This window comes from Eulemur rufifrons, chromosome 10 (genome assembly GCF_041146395.1).
Source record: "Eulemur rufifrons isolate Redbay chromosome 10, OSU_ERuf_1, whole genome shotgun sequence".
In the NCBI taxonomy this organism is placed as follows: Eukaryota; Metazoa; Chordata; class Mammalia; order Primates; family Lemuridae; genus Eulemur; species Eulemur rufifrons.
The window spans coordinates 6497057-6515857 of record NC_090992.1 but is presented as its reverse complement, the minus strand read 5'-3'; the positions used below and the strand labels follow the sequence as shown (position 1 = coordinate 6515857).

Genomic DNA, 18801 nt, shown 5'->3' with positions numbered 1-18801 from the left:
TGGCTGCAGCCCTTGAGAAACCGCAGCAACCTCTGAGCTCCCTGGTCCCGTGCCTCCAGGTCTCAGCAGCCTTGGCGTGGGCCACTTGCCCCCTTGGCCCTGTGGTGCTCTTCCTGGTCCTCCTGTGAGCCCGGCCATTCTCTCTCAATTTCCATCAATGCTGGAACTTTCCTGAACGCTGGACCTCACTTCTCTCCTTCCTCCTTCTCCACCTGTGGGTGACTTCACCCTCTCCCATCGCTTTAAGTATCTGAGGCTACAAGTCTCCATCTCCAGGGTTGATGGCTTTCCTACCTGAGTCCCAGACCCATGCTGCCAGCAAACAGGAGGTACCACCCCTGAGATGCCCTACAGACATTTCTGATTCAGAATGCCCAAGCCAGCCTCTTCCCGCCCTTTCCAGCCCTTCCCCTCCCTCCATGTTCCCTGTCAGCTGCTCCCGGCTGCTCAACACCTGCCCGTTTGCCATCCCTCGGTGGGGGAGGGAGGGGGGTGGTACACATCTCTGGAAGGAGATACCCTTCTCCCTGCCCTGCACATGTCTCATCTGTTCTCCCCGCCTCTGCCGTCTTTTCCTTCACTGTCCCACTCTCGGCTACTCCCCACCTTTTCTGGGCCACAGGCCCCTTTGAAAATTCATTTCTGTATCTAACATATCTGTATTGAGTATCAGCTATGTGCCAGGTACTCTGCTGGAGGCTCAGGATATATCAGTGAACAAAATAGACATGGCCCCTACCTTTATGAGCCTCTAGCCTAACTTCCAGTATAGAATCTGGTAGAAACCTCAACCCTTTCTTCAGAAAAAATGTGGCTTGTGCACCCAGTTTGCTTTCAATTCTAGAGGTCCACAGTCACTAACCACCTCCGTAAGTGCCTGAAGGGGAATGATCTTCCTAACATGGACACGTATCCGATCCTCCATTCATGACTTGACAGATCTTAGAGCCTGCTGTGTGCCAGGTACAGCCTTGGGCTCTTCCGACTCTCCTCTTCCTGGCCTACAAGTCACTGCCCCGCTGTTCCCCGACACTTCTGTGCTCCCTACCACTGATCTTTCCTTTTGTGATCCTGGACTTGGGCCTAGGCTATTGCCTGTGTTGGCAGCTCCCTTCCCTTCTTGTCCCTGGCAAAGTTCTCCAAGGCCCAGCTTAAATGTCATATCTCTGGGACAGTATCCTCAGCCCTGCAGGCAGCTATCGTTGTCTCCTCCCTGGGTGCCTTAGACATGGCTTCGTTGCATTGTTGAGGACTCCGTCTCTCCTAGCATGAGAGAGCCTCACAGGCTGGGACCTTGCGACCATACACCCCCTTCTCCCCTTTAGGTCCTGGCAGATAGCTTTATAGGCAGTGCTGAGTTGATGAGAATCTTCCATGACCCTCCTCTCCTGAGTGCAGAGTCCCACCAGAGCTGGGCAGGAGGCCCTTGGGATTGTCCTAGCCTCCTGAACAAGGTACTGTCCTGGGGAAGCCTCAGTTTCGTCTGATGAATGGGTCACCCAATCCAGAAACAGGGCCTCGTCCAGTCTTCTCCTCCTGGGTATTATGGACCCCTAGGAGCCTGAAGCTCCCCCTGCCCGCTACCTGTCAGGGCCCTACCCCATTTGCTGCATCCTGAAACTTCCTTGTTCTACCTGTCCTGCCCCTGGGCTCTCAGCTGGGAATTGTTAGTGGTGGAAGACGAGGAACTTGTGACCAAGGTGCCCTTGGAGTGACTTGGAGAAAGCTGCCACCTCCATATACTACCCACCCACACACTGTACACACCTCACCTGGCACACGGGCCGGGGACAGGCGCAGCAGTCTCCCTCCTGGCAAAATCTCCTCTGTCCTCCCTGCCTTCATGGCGGCTGGCGCTGGCCTCCTAGCACTCTGCCAGCCCAGGCCACACTCAGGGCATCTCTGTTGGCCCACAGAGATCCCCTCCCCAATGGGTGCTGTCTGTCTCTGTGCCTGCTGCACTGAGACATCTCACCCAAGCCTTCCTGTGCCAGGAGAAAACTGCCCCCCAAGCCCTGGGCACGGGGCCCTCCCCTGCAGAACCGCATGTTCCCGTATTTATGAGGGGCAGGCTGGAACAGGCCCCCTCAAGCAGGCAGGGGGAGGCAGGCGCTGAGGAAATTGTGGAGGATGCAGCCTCCCAGATCCCATCCCTGCCAGCAGAGAACCAGCTGGGGAAGGAAGGGAGGGGCAGCCATTGCAGGGCAGACCCGGGTCAGTGCGGTGATGGGGCACCCGGAGCGCAGGGCAGCGCCCAGCCTGCCAGGAAGGCAGGAGAGTCCTGAGTCCCTAGAACTTCCAAGTGGAGCTAGGAGTGCGGAGAGAGAAGGCAGTGGCCCCGGCGCCTCCAGGGAGCTCTACCCGAACCCCCTTGTGCATCTCTGGGGCCTGCCTCCCTGAGGTCACCAAGCAGCTGGTAAACCTAGATGCTCCTCATTTCTGTCCCATTGCCTCTTTCTTGTTCCTCAAAGGGGAGGGGCTCTCCCGGAGCCCTGCGCCTCCTTCCTACAGGTCTCACTCACCTTCATGTGATGAGCCCTTCCTTAAAATCCTGGCCCTTCTCCTTTCAAATACCCTGTGAGCCTCACCCCGCCGTGTCCTGCTGCATCTGATGTGTGTAAGGGAAGCTCCTTTGAGTTCAGCTGTGGGTGACAAGGAGGATCTGGCTCTGGGTCCCCCGAGCAGTGACTTCTGACCCACAGGTCGTCCACCGCCCTGCTCATCTGATGTATGGGGAAGTGAGAGAAGCCTTATCTCAGGGAAGCTGGGTTTTGTGGCATCTAATTAGGCTAGAGCAGGGAAGGAGATGATGTCTCAGTCAGAGGGCCCTCCAGGGCTCTGTTTAATAAAGGGAACAAACTCTAATTGACAGAAGAGGGCTGTGGGCAGGCACCAGGCCAAGGAGACAGACCAGCTTGTGCCAGGAAGGGTATGGTATAGTCAAGCAGCTGTCACCATGTCAGTGAGAACATCCCCACGGCAATAGGGTCTGTTGACAAGACCCTTATAGCACCCTTGTTTGGAGGATCTTGGGGTGAGGGTGTCTGGGAAGAGGCTCACCCCAGAGGTGGAGGCAGAGCCCAGGTGGGGATTGTGGGCCAATCTGTGTCTCCTCGACCCCTGCCCAGCCTCTCTGCTTACCTCCCCCTGTCCTCCTTACCCCTTCAGCTTTATGGCTCAGCTTTATGTCCCTGTGGCTCAGGGCAGTGACAGCTCCACTGCCCTCCCTCATGTGCCACCCCCCCACCCCGTCAACCTACTACGCATAGCCTGGGAATCTGGTTTTTTAATTCAGCACTAAAAGGAGGAGGAGATTACATTATATAAAGAAATGTTCATGTTACTTCTTGCTTCCCCCCAGGCCTAGACTGGGGTCCTGGGGTTTATCCTGAGCTCATACTGGCCCCTGGAGAGCACTGGGGCGGAGGGAGGGTGGAAGCTGTGAACAGACCCTTGCAGTGCCTAAGCATCCTGGGGTAGGTGCTGGAAACTCTGAGAAGGAAGGAGAGGTTTGGGTGGAGCTTCAGAAAGAAAAGGGGAACCGGGGCCAGGTGCCCTAGAGTCACAGCACTGGGGGGCCCTGCCCAGGCGTGGCCCTGCAGCTCTCAGCATGCGGGGACTGTGTGCAGAGCCTCTCAAGGGGGCGAGCCCCAGCTTCAGGCCCCTAGAGGTAGCGCTCGTCCTTACCCAGTGCAGCTCCTGGTCCACGTCTGCCTTTGCCTTGCTGGGTGCCCTTGGCCAAGCCAGGAAGCCCCACTAGGGCTCAATTTTCCCATCCGTAAGAAGAGAATGCCCAGACTGGCCCTGAGGATCAAGTCCGGGATCTTTTTGTTCCTTGAGGTATATAAGCTCCTAGCTCACAGAAGGCGCTCGGTCAATATTCGTTGAATGAATGAATGAATGAATGAGTGAATAAATGAAACAAATACCCTCAAAGAGGCCACAGAGTGCCCCGTAGTGGCAAGGCTGATTTGAAGGCAGGGGAGAGCCACGGGTGTGGATGGGAGTCTGGGCACAGTTGCCATGAGAACCTGTCGGACAGCAGCTCTCCCAGGTACCTGGGAATGGCCTGCGTGTCTGCAGTGACAGGCCGAGCGAGGCAGCTGGGCATGAGGGAAGTGGCCTTGTGGCTTCCTAAGGGGCCTGGCTTTCCTCCCACAGAAAAGCGTTACAAAGAAGGTCCGGCCCTCAACAAGTGGGCGGGAGTAGCCATGAGCTGTGCCCTGTGTTGTCCTGGGGGCTCGGGTCTCCCTGCAGTGCAGGGACTTGTGTTCCACCCGGACCCCAGAACTGGCTGTGCTGAGGGGAGCTACCTCCCATCCAGCCTGCACAGCCACTGTGGCTCTGTGGGGAGAGGTGACCGCTGAGTGACCGCTGAGGAGCCATAGCCAACCCTGGCTCACGCCTCTCCCCCGCTTATCCCCTCCCTAACCAGAAAGAACTCACGACTACAGTTCAACAAGGTGAAGGTGGAGGACGCTGGGGAGTACGTCTGCGAGGCCGAGAACATCCTGGGGAAGGACACCGTCCGGGGCCGGCTCCACGTCAACAGCGGTAGGTGGGCCCCCAACGAAGGGAAGGGTCCTGGGGGGGGTTGGCAGGACAGGCCAGCTGCCCCCCAGCCCTGGGGCCGCACATGATTCATCTTGCACTCAACTCCTCTGCCTCCTGCTGCTGCTGTATCAAGCCCTAGATCTCAGCCGATTCAGAGAAATGCAGTCGAAGCATAAATGTTTAGCTTTGTTATCTAGGCCTGGAAGAGCCGCCAGCTCTCATTTTAAATACCCTGAAAACTAAATATTTTGAAATCAAGAGGTGGGGTGGGGGGAAGGATATTTTTAGAAGGCAATTATAGGAGGCTGGCCTGCCAGGAGTGGGGCTGGGGGGAGCAGCAGGCCCAGGGCGTGTGCACACGGTTGCCTCGCCGGACACCTGAGTGCAGGCTGCCGGTTCCACTGGGCCAGGGTGGGAGGCTTGGGTGCCTGGGGCCCGGGGGCAGCCCCTGTTCAGGGAGGGTGGACCCTTCCCCCACAGGGCATCCTCTCTCTTTAAACACTCACAAGGGCAGGCCCTCACGCACCTCTTAGCTTCTCACCTCGCAGTGGCAGATCCAGCTTCTGGGCGGAGGCCACCTTCCTGCTGGGCTGTCCTCTCAGGCCCTGGCTCTTTCCCTTGGCTGGGAAGGCACCTGTCCTCTCTGCCAAAGCTGCCTGTCCTCAGGTAGTGCCCCTCCACCCCAGCCTGAATGCTCCAAATCCCACTGATGGCTTTCCCCCTCCGGCTCGCGCAGACTGAGTGCGCCATTCGGCTGCCTATTTACTGGGACTTGCTTCCAGTCTGCCCTGTCACAGCATCTAATCCCATGTCTGTCGTCACCTGCCTGTTTTTCCACCAGACAGCCTTCCAATACTCCCTAAACCCAGCGCGGCCCGAAAGAGAACTTGTAACAAACACTCCCTGCCCTGTGACCCTCTGATGAAAACCTAGCTCAGAGCCCGTCTGTCCCGCGCTGGCGAGGGGTACCCCTGTTCTCCCATCCTGTTGGGCTCCTTGGTCTCCCCTGCCACAGTGTCTGATAAGTCCGAGTCTCCATGTCCTGGTCAGTCTTCTTTCGGGATCTTTCTCAGGCCTGTCTCTTCCACTGCACCTGCACCTCAAGAGTAACACTGGCACAGGCTCCGTCCGTGCTCACCTGAACCAGAGCAGTGGCCTCCTAAGGCACCTTTATCCTGTCATGACCTCGGCCCCGTGGAACCACAGAACAATGCCTTTGTTCTCACCAGTCTGGCCCAAACGATCTTTCCAGCCTAACCACAGTCAGTGCCCTTTACGTCCCATTCTTGCTTTTTCTCCCACACCCTCTCTCCCAGGAAGCTTCCCTCCTTGGCCACCCACCCCACTGTAGTGTCGCTCCCAGCTAGGGGCCCACTCCAGGGCCACGTCTTAGCCAACCGTAGTCTGGTGGCATCTCCTGAGTTCTAGCCTTGGATCAGTCTTCAGCTCTCACATGGCTGCGGAACTTTCTCTGTGGGTTTGACCTCCCCATGGAACTGGGAGCCTCGGGAGTGAGCAGAACAGGGGTGATCCCTTCTTCTGGGGGTGACAGCAATAGCTGCTTGTGGAGCCAGGCCCCACATTATCTCGTGATCCCTTACTCAATCTCAGGGTCTGTTTTATAAATTATGAGAAGCTCAGAGAGGTTAAATATTTAGCCCAAAGTCAAACAGCTGGTTAATGAGAGAGCTATACAATGTAAAAGTAGTTGGCAAACACTTAGCCTTCGAGCTTCATGGGCTGTGTCTAGCCTGTTTACCACTCTCGCCTCTGGCCTAGGACAGCACCTGGCTCACAGTGGGTACCTGGTATTAATAAATATTATATTAATATAGAAGAACTTACAACCTCTGCCAAGGCTTTTTCTGCCTCACACAAGGCCCAGCCTGGCATGGGAAGCATGGGGTGCCTGCGCCCCTACTCCTTTCCACCTTTTCCAAGCTTGGGAAAGGCGCTGTGCCTGGGATCTAGCACCTGCCGCCTCTGCCGTCGTGTGCAGACAGTCTCAGGTCCACCTTGGATTTAGTGCTTCCTGTTTTATCAGTCTAGACTTTCTTGGTTAGAACTGACTTAAATTTATCTTGAGGAATTTATTTCTTGATTTGTAAAACTGGGAAGTCCAGAGGTAGAACTGGCCCCAGACATGACAGAGTCCAGGGACTCAGAGAAGGGGTCAAGACACCTTCTCCCACTGTGTGTTGACCTCATTCTTTCCTGCTGTAAAATGGGCTTCTCCCATGTTTGGGGAACAGAGTGGGAAGAGGAGGCCATGGCCTCAGACAGCTCCGGGTTGACGTCATTCCAGCCCACTACTGAGAGAAAAGAGATCGCTCCATCTCTGCATGCGTATGTACAGCCACAGGACGGATTCTAACTGACCCTGCTTAGGTCATGTGCCCCACATGGCCCAGTCCCTGTGCTTGGGGGCATGGGGTGCCATCTTTGCCAGGCGTGTCTGTGTGTGTGTGCAGAGGCGCTACTGAAAGGGGAGGCAGAGTGCTAGGAGTGACGGCCTTGCCGGGATACCATGTAGGGGCACTTCCCTGGAGGGGTAAGAGGGAGAGGCTGCCATGCAGAACCCCACAGGAGTGCCCTCTCTCCGGCATGGGCGTGGGGCCCGAGGCTGGAGAAGTGGTGAAACCTCTCAGATAAACTGCCGTCCCGCCACACACGCGGGCTCCTGTCAGCCCTCACCAGGCCACGAACTGATCAGCTTGGGAACCAGATAGTGGAGCCTTTGGGCCAGGCTCTGAGGGCATATCTGAATCCCAGCTTCCTGCAGGGTTCTTGCCTCTTGTCCCTCCAGCCTAGCAGGAGGGCAGCTGGGCAGAGCAGTGGAAAGAGTTCAGAGATTTCATGTAGTCCCAGCTGTATGTCGTGCAACCTTGAGCAAGTTACTGCAGCTCCCTAGTCTTCAGTTTTCCCATCATGAAGCTAAGCTAGATGATCTTTTAAGCCCTTTCCCCCTAAAATTCGGGGATTCTGAGTTTGATGTTGAGTCTGACATCCTGTGCACTCAAGCAACACACAGTCCGGGCCGTGCAGTCCGTGGCAGGCAAAAGCCTACCTTTGATGTGGGCAGGTGGGCAGGGCCACTACAGGGGACCAGGAGGATATTTTCCCGGGCAGAGATGCCCAGGACCCTTGTTTACCCATGGAACCCAGGAGACCTGCAGCAACCACACTCTGGGGAGGGGAGTGGAGGGCAGGCAGTTGTGTCTGCCCCCCTCTGACTCATCCCAAGGTGGGTTGGCTTGGCCCTCCCAGGCCCTAGGGAAGCCAGGGCTACAAGGGTGGGGCGTCCAGAAGAGGAAACAGGAAAGCTGTCAAGGGGCAGCAGGCTGCTCAAGAGATATCACTTTGGTTCTTGGATGGCTTCTGCTCTGTTCAGGTGGAGGCCGATGCTCCTTGCCCAAATCTGAGCATGCTCTCCTTGAAGTCACAGCTCTGCCAGCTCACGAGAGCCTTCCTGCCTTCCTGAGCTAGCTAGAAAGATGAGGAGGAGTCAGCAGGCAGTTTGTGGTGCTTGTAACATAGCAATCAGCTTGGTCCAACCCACTTCCAAGTTAAGGAAGGGAGCTTGGGAATGTCCTGAGGAGGATGGACCAGTCCTAGGAAGTTGGGCTTTGCCCCAGAGGGCAGGCAGCTTTGACCTGGGGAATCATGGGACTGTGGAAGCCTGGAGAGGCCCCTGGACCTCTCCCTTACCTCAGGGCTTTAAAAGGCTAGATGCTTACACACACACACACACACACACACACACGCACGCGCGCGCACTCTCAGCCATGAATTCAGCAAGTGCTTATTCTACAAGACCTTACTCTGAGCTCTGGGGAGTCCTGGTCTTGGCTCCCCTCAGGTGGCAGGAAGCTAAAACCTGAACCGAAAAGTGTCTGTCTTTTCTAACAGACTAAGAGGAAGGATAGGCCACTTTACCAAAGGGAGAGGGGCCAACACCCAGGTAGGAAGGGAGCCCTGACGGATGAAGAGGATGGATGATCTGAGCCTGGAAAGATAAATAGAGGTTCTCTCTGAGTGCGAGGGCAAAAAGCAGTCGCAGCAGTGGGCAGCAGGGAGGCGCCTCCGCCGCCCCAGTCCCGTCCTCACTGCGCTGGGGCCCCAAAAAACTCGCACCCAGGCACCAGGCCCCAAGGCACTGCGGCTGGTGTAGACTCACTGGGCTTACCCCGGCCAGGCATGTTTGGAAACTAATTTTTTGAGCTATAATTTACACACCATAAAATTCATCCTCTTAAAGTATACAATTAAGTGGTTTTTAGTATAGTCACACAGTTGTATAACCATCACCGCTAGTTTCAGAACATTTTTACATCCCAAAAAGAAACCCCATGCCCATTAGCAGTCCTTCCCCATGTCTCTCTCCCTCCAGCCCCTGGAACCCACTAATCTACTTTCTGTCTATATGGATTTACTTATTCTGGCTATTTTGTATTAACAGAATCATACAATATGTGGTCATGGTAACTGGCTGCTTCTACTTAATGTTTTCAAGGTTCATCCATGTTGTAGCATGTATCAGTACTTCATTCTTTTTTATGGCTAAATAATTTTCCACTGTATGAATATACCACATTTTATTTATCCATTCATCAGTTTGGATTGTGGGGTCACTTGGATTGTTTCCATATTTCGGCTATTATGAATAATGCCGCTGTGGACATTTGTGTGCAAGCTTTTGTGTGAACATAGGTTTTCAATCTCCTGGGCATATACCTAGGTGTGGAATTTCTGGAGCACATGGTAGTCCTATGTTTAATTTTCTTAGGAACTCCCAGACTGTTTTTCAAAGCAGTTATGCTATTTTACATTCTCACCAGCAATGCACGAGGGCTCCAATTTCTCTGTATCCTTGCCATAACTTGTTATTATCCAACTTCTTTATTCTGGCCATCCCAGTGGGTGTGAAATGGCATCTCATTGTGGTTTTGATTTTCATTTCCCTAATGACCTCCCAGGAATATTTGCATTTAATAGGAGACAATGCTTTAATCTACAGAAAAGATATCACCTTCAGCCAGGGATACCAGACTAGCCCCTGGGATGGTAGCAGAAGGCACTTTTCTCCAAAGAATAAGATATTTATTTGCTCATTCATCCAGTAAATATCTATTAAGCACCTACTGTGTGCAAGGCACCATGATAGATGCTGGGGTTCTGGGGTGAAGCTAACAGCTGCACACCTTGCCATGTAACCACGTTAGAATAAGTACTCCAAGGAGACATGTGTGAAGCTGAGAGAAGGCATAAGGGAGGAGCCTGAGCAGTGAGGAGTCAGGACAGGCCTCTCTGAGACACTGATGTTTCAATGTCCTGGGCAGGAGAGTACCCGGCTTCTTAGAGGAGCAGGGCAGGGGTGTGTTGGGTTTGGGTGCTGTGAGCCATCCACGTGGAGGTATCAAGGGAACAGCCCAACCAGAGTCCATATGTCACCTTTGCTTCTCCCAACACAGGAGAGCACAGTGGAGAAATGCTGCTACACTGCCAAGGGAGCGTGGAGCCCACACGTGCTAGGATAGCGTAACCACGCCACAGCATGGGCACACCTCTCCAGTGTGGAAATCTTCCTGCGAGTGGCTTCACCACCAGCATGGTCGGGCTCTCGTGACTTAGGAAGGCCCTGCCATTACTGAGGGGTGGCCTCTCTGAGGTGGAAAGGCCTGTGGTCACTATTCCCCCACACCTACTCATTGTCCTCCCTCTTTCCTTGCTGGGGCCCTGGCCTAGTCCCCGGGATGACATGGTGCTGGCAGCCCAGGCCCAACGCACCCAACTGGGGAGGCCCCACCTTTCTTCGGGGGTTGTTGTCTGCCTCCCAAGGCCTCGATGAGCACAGATATGTATGTGTGACAAGCCCAAGTGTGTAGCTGCGGTCCCTGCCACCCCGACTGCCCAGGGAGCCAAGCTGGGCCTGGCAATCCAGGCCGAGATGTCTCTGGCTTGGCCACGGCCCACAGGAGGACCCAGGCCTGTGGCCCGTTTGCCTTCGTCTACTCAATTCAAGCGTTCGTGCTGACGTGCTTGTCCCCCGGGCAGAGGCCAGCATGAGTTTACAACTAGGACTCAGGGGCCCTGAGGCTTTGTCAAAACACATTGTGACTCCGGACGGGCACTTCGCCGGCTCCTCCTTTGCAGCGTAGATGAAGGGCAGGACAACCTCTAGTGTCCTCTCAGCAATCGGATTTTACAACTCGCAGGCGTGGTCACCTCAGCTGTTTCTCTCTCTGTCCCTTCCTTGGTTCCCTGGGTCTCACTGACCCAGAATTGGGGCAGAGACCAGCAGGAGGCCTCCTCTCCCCAGCCAGCATGTGGGTGCCAGCTGCATTTGGGGTTTAGCAGAGGAGGGAGACCTCAGCAGGGACAGGGCATGATGCAGAGGGGAGGGTGGAGCTGGCCCTGCCCGCTGGGTTTTATCAGCGAGCTCCTCTGACATACACAGACCAGAGCTGTGTATACACTCGCAGTCCCCCACGCTCCATCTGTCTCCCCACACGTCTAAACACTGAGGGCGCCAAGTGCCTGCCCTCCTCCTCCTCCTCTCACCTCCCCCCAGCACCGAGGGGAGTGACAGAGACTCAACACCCTGAGGAGACAGGGCCAGCCAAGGTAGGATGGACCACCTCGGTCAGGAGGCCAGTGCTGGGTAGGAGGCCCAGAGAGATGAGGGAGCGAGGACCTGTTTCTTGCTGTCCAATCTGGGTACAACAGGCTGGGTGTCATCTTACACGTGAAAACTGATGTTTGGGGTCAGAAATTTTATTTGAAACCAGCTTTCTGGATGCCATCTCCTAATGGGGGCACAGAGCTTTAGTTATTTTCGTTTCCTGAGTGAATCTGATCAGTCAGATGCGCAGTCTGGGTGAGCAGCCTTAAACCAGTCTTGCTCTCCCCCAGCTCCACGCCCCAGCTGCCCCTGTCCCTCTCCAAGCCCTGTCTCCTCCCCAACAACCTGAAGCCCATGATTTACAGCCTGGGCTGTCCAAGGCCTGGAGGCTCCCTCCAGAGGCAGCAGCCGACTAGGTGGGAGAGGAAGGGACTTGCCTGGTGTGGGGGCATGTGAGGAACACTTTGGGTGCTTATGGAGACAGTGCACAGTGGCCTTTGTAGCATTCCTGGGAGGCTTGGAGCCAGCCCAGCCCTGGGAGAAAGGGGGGAGAGAGTAGAAGCTAGGGTTCCCCTCTATCTTTCCAGATCTTAGAAAATGACAGTGTTCAAAAGGTATCATTCCCCTGAAAGCCCAGCTCCCTTCCAGCCACTCCCTGGCCCACCATGAGAGTGCAAGCAGTGCAGACAGGTGGAGGTGTCTCCTCTCTGCACCACCTTCCGCCTTTGTTCCCCACATCAGACATCAGCACCTCATCCACCCACAGTGGAGCCCCCAGAAAACAGGCAGGGGAGTGGGGAGGTGGGCCATTATTCCAGCAGAGGAAGCAGTTTTTGCTATCTTTTCACCCTCTCCAAAAAAAGAAAATCTTCCTGGCCTTTGGAGGTTTGGCCAGAGTGTGGGTGCAGGATCACACTGGGCAGATGGGCAGACCTCGTGGTGGCCTCCCATTTGCTTTGTTGGAGACTGGGAGGGACCACCAGACCTCTCTGGTCATTCCTGCAGTCTCTGGTGGTCTTCCAGTTTTGAAATGGGACATGAAGGGCCATGCAGGGTATGACTCTGGGGGCCCAGAGGTGGTCTCAGTGGGTCACTGGCACGTGTCTCTCATACCCCCAGTGAGCACCACCCTGTCATCCTGGTCGGGGCATGCCCGGAAGTGCAACGAGACAGCCAAGTCCTATTGTGTCAATGGAGGCGTCTGTTACTACATTGAAGGCATCAACCAGCTCTCCTGCAAGTAAGTGACCAGTGGGGGTGGGCATGGGGGCAAGAGTAGGGTGGGAGATGCTGGGGCAGAAGTGGAGGGCTCTAGGAAAAGCAGCTTCAAGCCGCTGACAAGGGGTCCCCAAAGGGGTATAGACAGGGAGGTTTGCCCCACTTCCTGGCCTTTTCCTGGAATATAGGGAGATGTAAGCTCTAAGGGGCACAGGGGCTTCTGCAGTCCCAGTTCCCAGACCCCCACCCACCCTGTCTCCTGATGTCTACCCTTTCCCCAACACCCTTTAGGGAGATGGGGATGCCAGTTTATCTACGCTCTAGGCACTGGGGCACTGGGTTCTCTCCCTCTCTCTCTCTTTCTCTCTCTCTCTCTCCCCACCCTCTACCCCGCCTTCTTCCCTCCCCACCTCTCAACAACTCTCCAAACTTTGTTCTTGAGGAACACGTGCCAGGCTGCATCTTCCCCAGCAGTGAGGAGCCTGGCAGGCTCAGGCAGAGCATAGGTTCCAGAGCCCTTGGCAGCTGAGTCTTGCTCCTATAGACTTGAGAAGAAAAGAAGGATCTGCCCAGAACCCAGTACCGACCTCGGGATCTGGCTGCTCGTCCTGCCCTACAGGACCCCGTTGTCCAAATATGCCCTGGCTGCTGCCTGTGCCCCTTAAGCCCCTAGCCCCCCTCCGTGGGGTGGGGGTACCAGCAAGGATACCATTCTGGCTGTGGCCCAGTGGGGGAGTTGGGGTGGAGGAGAGGCTAAAGTTGGGGCCTCTCTGCCTCCCCAAGGGCCAGAGCTTGCTCACCAGCCAGGCAGGGTGGCCCCAGCAGGAACTCCAAGGAGCTCAGAACCACCCACTCCCCACAGCAAACAGGGCAGGTGGGAGCAAGGCCATCAGGGTGGGCTTGTTCAGGTCCAGCCAGATCTCCTAGGCAGCTGGGCCCACAGTGTCCCCTCGACAGAGTTTCTAGTAGGTGTGTTAGGAGGGAGAGGGCAGCACAGGCTCTGGCCAGATCTTGATAAGGAGGAGGAGGGGGGTCTAGTTAACAGCCTTGGTTTTTCAAAGCAGCCCAAGCCTAGAGCCCTGGCAAGGTGCCAAAGCTGCCCCATTCCCGTGGCATCTGGGCAAAGGCCACCAAAGTCCTAATGGAGAGTCAGAGAGAGGTGTTTGACCTCTCCACAGACAAGGCCAGACTCAGCACTTCTTGGCTGTCCTGCCTCTGGCCTTCCACTCCCTCCCTGGCCCCTGCCTTTCCCAGGACTTGAGCCTGGTAAGGAGGCCAGGACTTTTAAAGACCCCTCCATCTGATGTGATAAGGAGCGGCTGGAGCTCCGCCTCCTTCACACTCAGCTCGTGCAGGGCTAGATTGGCCTGCACCACCAGGCGGAGCTGTGGCTCTTGCCCCAGCTGGCCTCCTTCGCGGGTGTCCTCCCCGGCCCTGCCCTTCACCTGCTGCCATTCCCCTCCCCCCTCCCCCGTCCTGACTCTCAGGAGACAGTCCCAACAGCGACAGCAGGTCCACCAGGAAAGTTCTCAGACCAGACTCAGCCCCTCATCCTCCCCCTCCTTCTGCCTCTAGGATGCTGTCATGTTAGTGTCGCAGACCCTAGGGAACATTCTAGCCTTGAAAATGCTCTGAGCTCTTTGGAATCTAGATCTACTAGAAACTCATAGGAGTCCTGGATACGTCACAGGGACAGCCCAGCCCTGCACCCCGTTTTCTTGTCCTCCAAACACTCACACCAGGCCTCTCCTCTTCCCTAGCCCTTTGGACCCCTGAAGGGAAGCCAGCCTTGTTGCGGAAGTGAGCCCTGGCTCCAGGCAGGGATGGTTTCTCCCCATCCCCAGGACAGGTGCTGGGCTGAGGGCCATGGGGGCCCAGGGCTGCAGTGCTAGAGTTCAGCGTGGGAAAGGAGTGATGTGATATGTGGGCTCCCCGAGGGCCCCGCCAGCAAGGCCGCACCCCTAGGGCCTGTGGGTCCTGCCCAGCTAAACCTGAGAGGAGCAGAGGGCAGGAGCCTGAGGTACCATGAAGGTGGTACCCTGTTTCCTGTCGCCCCCAGGCACCTGGGCTTCGCTGCTTAGAACTTGAACTTGGTCCCAGAGCCACCACCTCCCCATTTCAACCCCCTCCCTCCGGGTCCAGCCAGGGCTCCTGAAACTGACTTCCCTGACTCCCCTTGTCAGCCCTCAGGGGAGAGGGACATCCCTGGTGGGGATGCAGGTCCTCAGAGCTGTGCTGGAGAAGGGCAGGGGGGAGGGGGGCAGGGCAGAGCCCAGAGGCCATTCTGGGGGCGGGTGAGCTGGGAGGGAAGGGGGGAAGGCCTCTTGGGGTTTCTGATGACACCTGAACGGAATAAAAAGGAAAGAACTTAGGAAATGGAACTCACGTCTTACCATTTGTGCTGTTTGTTTACTTTTTATTTTGATTTTTTTGCATTTCCGCTTAGCTTGGATAATGAAACTACACTGGTCAGTTTCATTCCAGTTTCTATAAAACTCAGTTTTCCTTCCTGGTTTTCTTACACTTGTTGTTGTGTATTGGTTCAGAGTCCTGCAGGGAGTGTTGGAAAGCAGGCACACTCCGTCCCTCCTGTTTTTCTGGAATTCAGTGCCAAAAGAAACAGTGTCACTGATACTGAATTTTGTTTTAAAAAAGAAAACTTAGGGGGATTTGAAAATGGGAGTCCAAATCAAGGTGACTGTCCCCTGTCTGGGCCAGACAGGGGCCTCTGCACTCCCTCTTGCTGCTTTCTCCTCTTCTCTCCGTGTGTTTGCAGAGCACAGTTGGTGCGTGACTCTTGGGGACTGGTTCAGGGGATGATGACAGAACAAGACTCTCTTTCCAGCCCTGTGCACATACCAGTGGCATGCCTCCCCCATCGGCTCATCCCCATCCCTCCCTCCATGTCCAGGCGATCCCCGTCCCACAGCCATCTGCCTGCTCATCCTCACCACATCTCCACCCCATGAACTCAGAGCCCCTCACCCCTCCAGTGCCCGGGGCACGCCTTCATCCTTCATCCTCCCCCTTCCCCGGGTGAGGGCAGCACACATGGCATTATCCCCAGGCTACCAAAAGGAGAAACTGAGGCCCGGGAGGTGGGGTGGGGAAAGGGGAAGGCAGAGGCCCTGACCTCTCTGTCACCCCAGATGCAGCCCATGGGCTCTCCTCTCTGCCCCTTTCTCACCCTGCTCTTCTCCAGCCCTGGGGACAGACCTTCCCAGAGTCATGGCTGATGACCTGGTGGGAAGGGCTGGGAAGGCTGTTACCTGCTGCTCCTTCTAATCTGTCCTCTGTGCCCCTGAAATTCAGAGGCTCAATCCCTGTTTGCTCAATCCCAGACTCCCACCCTGGTTGGTAGGTTAATGTACTGTACACTGTACCTTCTTACCCTGGTCTTGGATGCAGGTTAGAGAGGCCATAAGCCTACCTCACTCCCAAAGCCTCCTCTAGGGAAGCCCCAGCCTCCTGGCCCATCCTCAACAAGCAGGACTCAGGAGAGAACTAGGAGTGTTCAGGAGCCCCTGAAGGAGCAGTGCCCCACAGAACAGCACCCCACCCCATGCCATCCCCCAGTGCCCTGTCTTTTGTTCAGCCAGTGGGGAGCACACTTTCTCAAGGCAGGAAGGTTAGCACCATAATGTTGCATAACTCCAGGGGCACATTCGTGTTGTAGACTATGTCAGTGGCGCCACCTGGAGTTGTGCAACTCAGTGGCCATGAAAGAGACGAAGATGCAGTCAGGGCAGTCCAGGCTGGGTGTGGGAGCAGGGACACAGGGACATATTTAGTTATCATTGGTCCAAGAGTCATGGGACAGCAGCTCGGCTTGTCAGCGATGGTAATAAATTTCCCCTTTGTCCCCTCTTGCCGCTGCACTCCCCCATTCTCTCTCTTACACACACTCATACACACTCATACACAGGTGGCCCTTCCTCCAAGAGCCAGGCTGATCTCAGACATTGGACACAGACAAATCTCTCTCTTTCTTGTTACTTTGTGGATTCCAAGAGTCATTCTGGCAACTTCCTGGGTCTTTATCCTCCACCCCCAAAGGCACTTCTGTTTGAAAAATCACTTCTCCCCTCTCTCCGCCCCCCCGAGTCCCCATCCCAATCCCAAGTGGGTATCAGTTTTCCAAGAGCTGGGGAAGAAGAGCTGAGCCTGGCTGGAGTTGGTTGGGAAGCTTTAGCCACTGCTTCCATTTTCCTGGGCTGGATGATTAGGGATGAGGGCCAGGGCTCAGAGAAGGATGTATTGACAAGGGACTGATGGTCGCCTCCTCCTCCAAGCCACCCTGTTCAACAGGATGAGCATGCACTGCCCACCCCCACCACTTTCCCAATACACTCCCCAGCCGACCTCCGTCCCCCACTGCCCAGGCACACCACACGTACACTCCCACCACAAGGACCACCCTCCTGCCCCCCTGGGGGAGATGCCGTTGAGGCCCAGAGAAACTCCAACTCTCCGCTCACCCCCCACTCCCATTCCCTACTTCTCTAGATCTGAGGCTACAGGGCTTTCATGAGTATCTATCACAGCCAATGGCCACAGCACACTAGAAGCCCAAGGGCTGACTGATGGTATATACTGGAATGCTACGAGGTAGAGAACACTGACCTCTTGAGGAAGTTTAGCTTGATTATTGTTGTATAGTAGCCTAGGGCCAAGGGCGACACTGGTGATGGGCTTACCTGATTTCCTAAGGAAGAAGAGGCAGAGGCAGTATAGACCCATCTCTGAGCAGGGAGATGTGGGGAAGGGGTCAGTCTACCCCTGTCTTTAAGCCTCTCCTTAGGTCTCTGGCCTTGCTGGGGTTCAGAAGAGAGTACAGGGCTGGGCATGTCTCCCAGAAATCTGCAAGACTGAGATTCACTTGAGGAGAGAGGTGGCAGCCAGAGAGCAGAAGGAAGTGCACTTTAGGGGTGAGGACGAGGTCAGGAAGATGAGAAAGAGGGGTGCTTCGGGGCATAGGCAGGGCCCGATGGGAGAACAAGATCCAGGGCAGAGTCAGGCAGCAGTGGAGGAGCAGGTCTCAGGGAAAGGGCAGGGTTCCCAGGCTGGCTGCCAGTAGGCCCCAGAATTGGAACAGGCTTCCAGGGTCCCCCAGTGAGCCTGCTGCAGCCCCCATTGTGATTCTTGCCACCTAAGGTCACAGCCCCCGCACCTGGTGTCAGGAAGGCCAGCTTTGGGATGCTGCTCTTTTCCCTGTCCCCACTAAGCTTGTCCCACATAAATTGCTCTAGGGCAGCCTTCCTAAACCATGTTCTACAAGGCTTCTTCAAAAACAACTTCCATGGTCAAATAAATTTAGGACATACTGGAAAGTTCAGCTATTTCCTCCTATAAAACTTTTTATAGCCTTTCATATGCTAATGTGCACTACAGCTCTACAAGGAGCCCTGGGAGTGGATTTCCTAAACTTATTTGGCCACAGAACCCTCTTTGAGAGAATAGATAAAACACCTCCTAGGTCACTTTTGTCATGGACACACACAGGCTAGGAACAGCAGTCCAGAGTTCTCCTCTGAGCTTTCTGGGGGCTGTTTCATGGATGAGAAAACCTGCCCAGGGCCAAGCAGACAATCCTTGGGTAGGGCCTGGGAGGAGTGGCTCCCAAGAGCTTGGTATTCCTTAAGGCCCCCAGCACCCTGCCAGCTGACCACCTGGCGCAAAGGGGCTACAGCTCTGGCTTCATGGGGCACAGGCAGGTAAGAAGGAAAGTCTCAGTGACCAGTAGGACAATTAGTCAGTAGCTTCCCATCTTCCCCCACCCCACTTCCCTAAATCATCCTCCTCCCTGCCCCACCCCACCTTCCCCGCCACCCATGGAGCCACATCTATTAGAGAGATGTTTAAGGATTTCCGAGCCCTCCACCCAGCCCCGACTCCAGCCCCTTCAGCTACAAGTGTGACCCCAAGCGCCTGACTTGGTTTTTCTCATTCATCACTGTGCACTTTGATTTCTAACCTTAGCCTCGTGGATGATGCCAGTTTGTTCTGTGATTTTTCCCCTTTTCCTTCTCCAGATGTCCAAACGGATTCTTCGGACAGAGATGTTTGGAGAAACTGCCTTTGCGATTGTACATGCCAGATCCTAAGCAAAGTATGTTTGAAGATACAAACACGAGTCCCTGCTCCTTAGAAAGCTTCCGGGTGCAGTCCCCCCAATGTAGGGCATAGGGCCAGGGGTGTTGGTTGTTTTGATCTTTGGCTGTTTTGTTTTGTTTCTCTTTTCTTTTTTGTATTTTGGTTTGTTAGTTCTTTTGTTTTGTTTTGTTTTGCTTTGTTTTTCATTTTTGGCCTAATCTTTGGGTTTAAAGTTCAGGGCTGCAGGTAAGGGGCAGAGTGGCAAGGCCAGTACAAATGGTAACGGTGGCAAGGAACCCAGCTGGCATTGGCAG

At 55.3% G+C, this 18801-nt stretch overlaps 1 protein-coding gene across 5 annotated transcripts in view; it reads left to right on the top strand.

The window, feature by feature from the left end:
* The window catches only part of NRG2 (neuregulin 2), a 185840-nt gene that overhangs the window by 150833 nt on the left and 16206 nt on the right, over window positions 1-18801 (top strand). For 2 of the 5 annotated variants that reach the window (XM_069484102.1, XM_069484103.1), the window contains exons 3-5: window positions 4436-4554; window positions 12296-12416; window positions 18427-18503. In XM_069484102.1, the coding sequence (XP_069340203.1) occupies window positions 4436-4554; window positions 12296-12416; window positions 18427-18503 (317 nt within the window). The remainder of the gene's footprint in view (window positions 1-4435; window positions 4555-12295; window positions 12417-18426; window positions 18504-18801) is intronic. The other 3 variants (XM_069484105.1, XM_069484104.1, XM_069484106.1) reach the window with 2 other exon arrangements.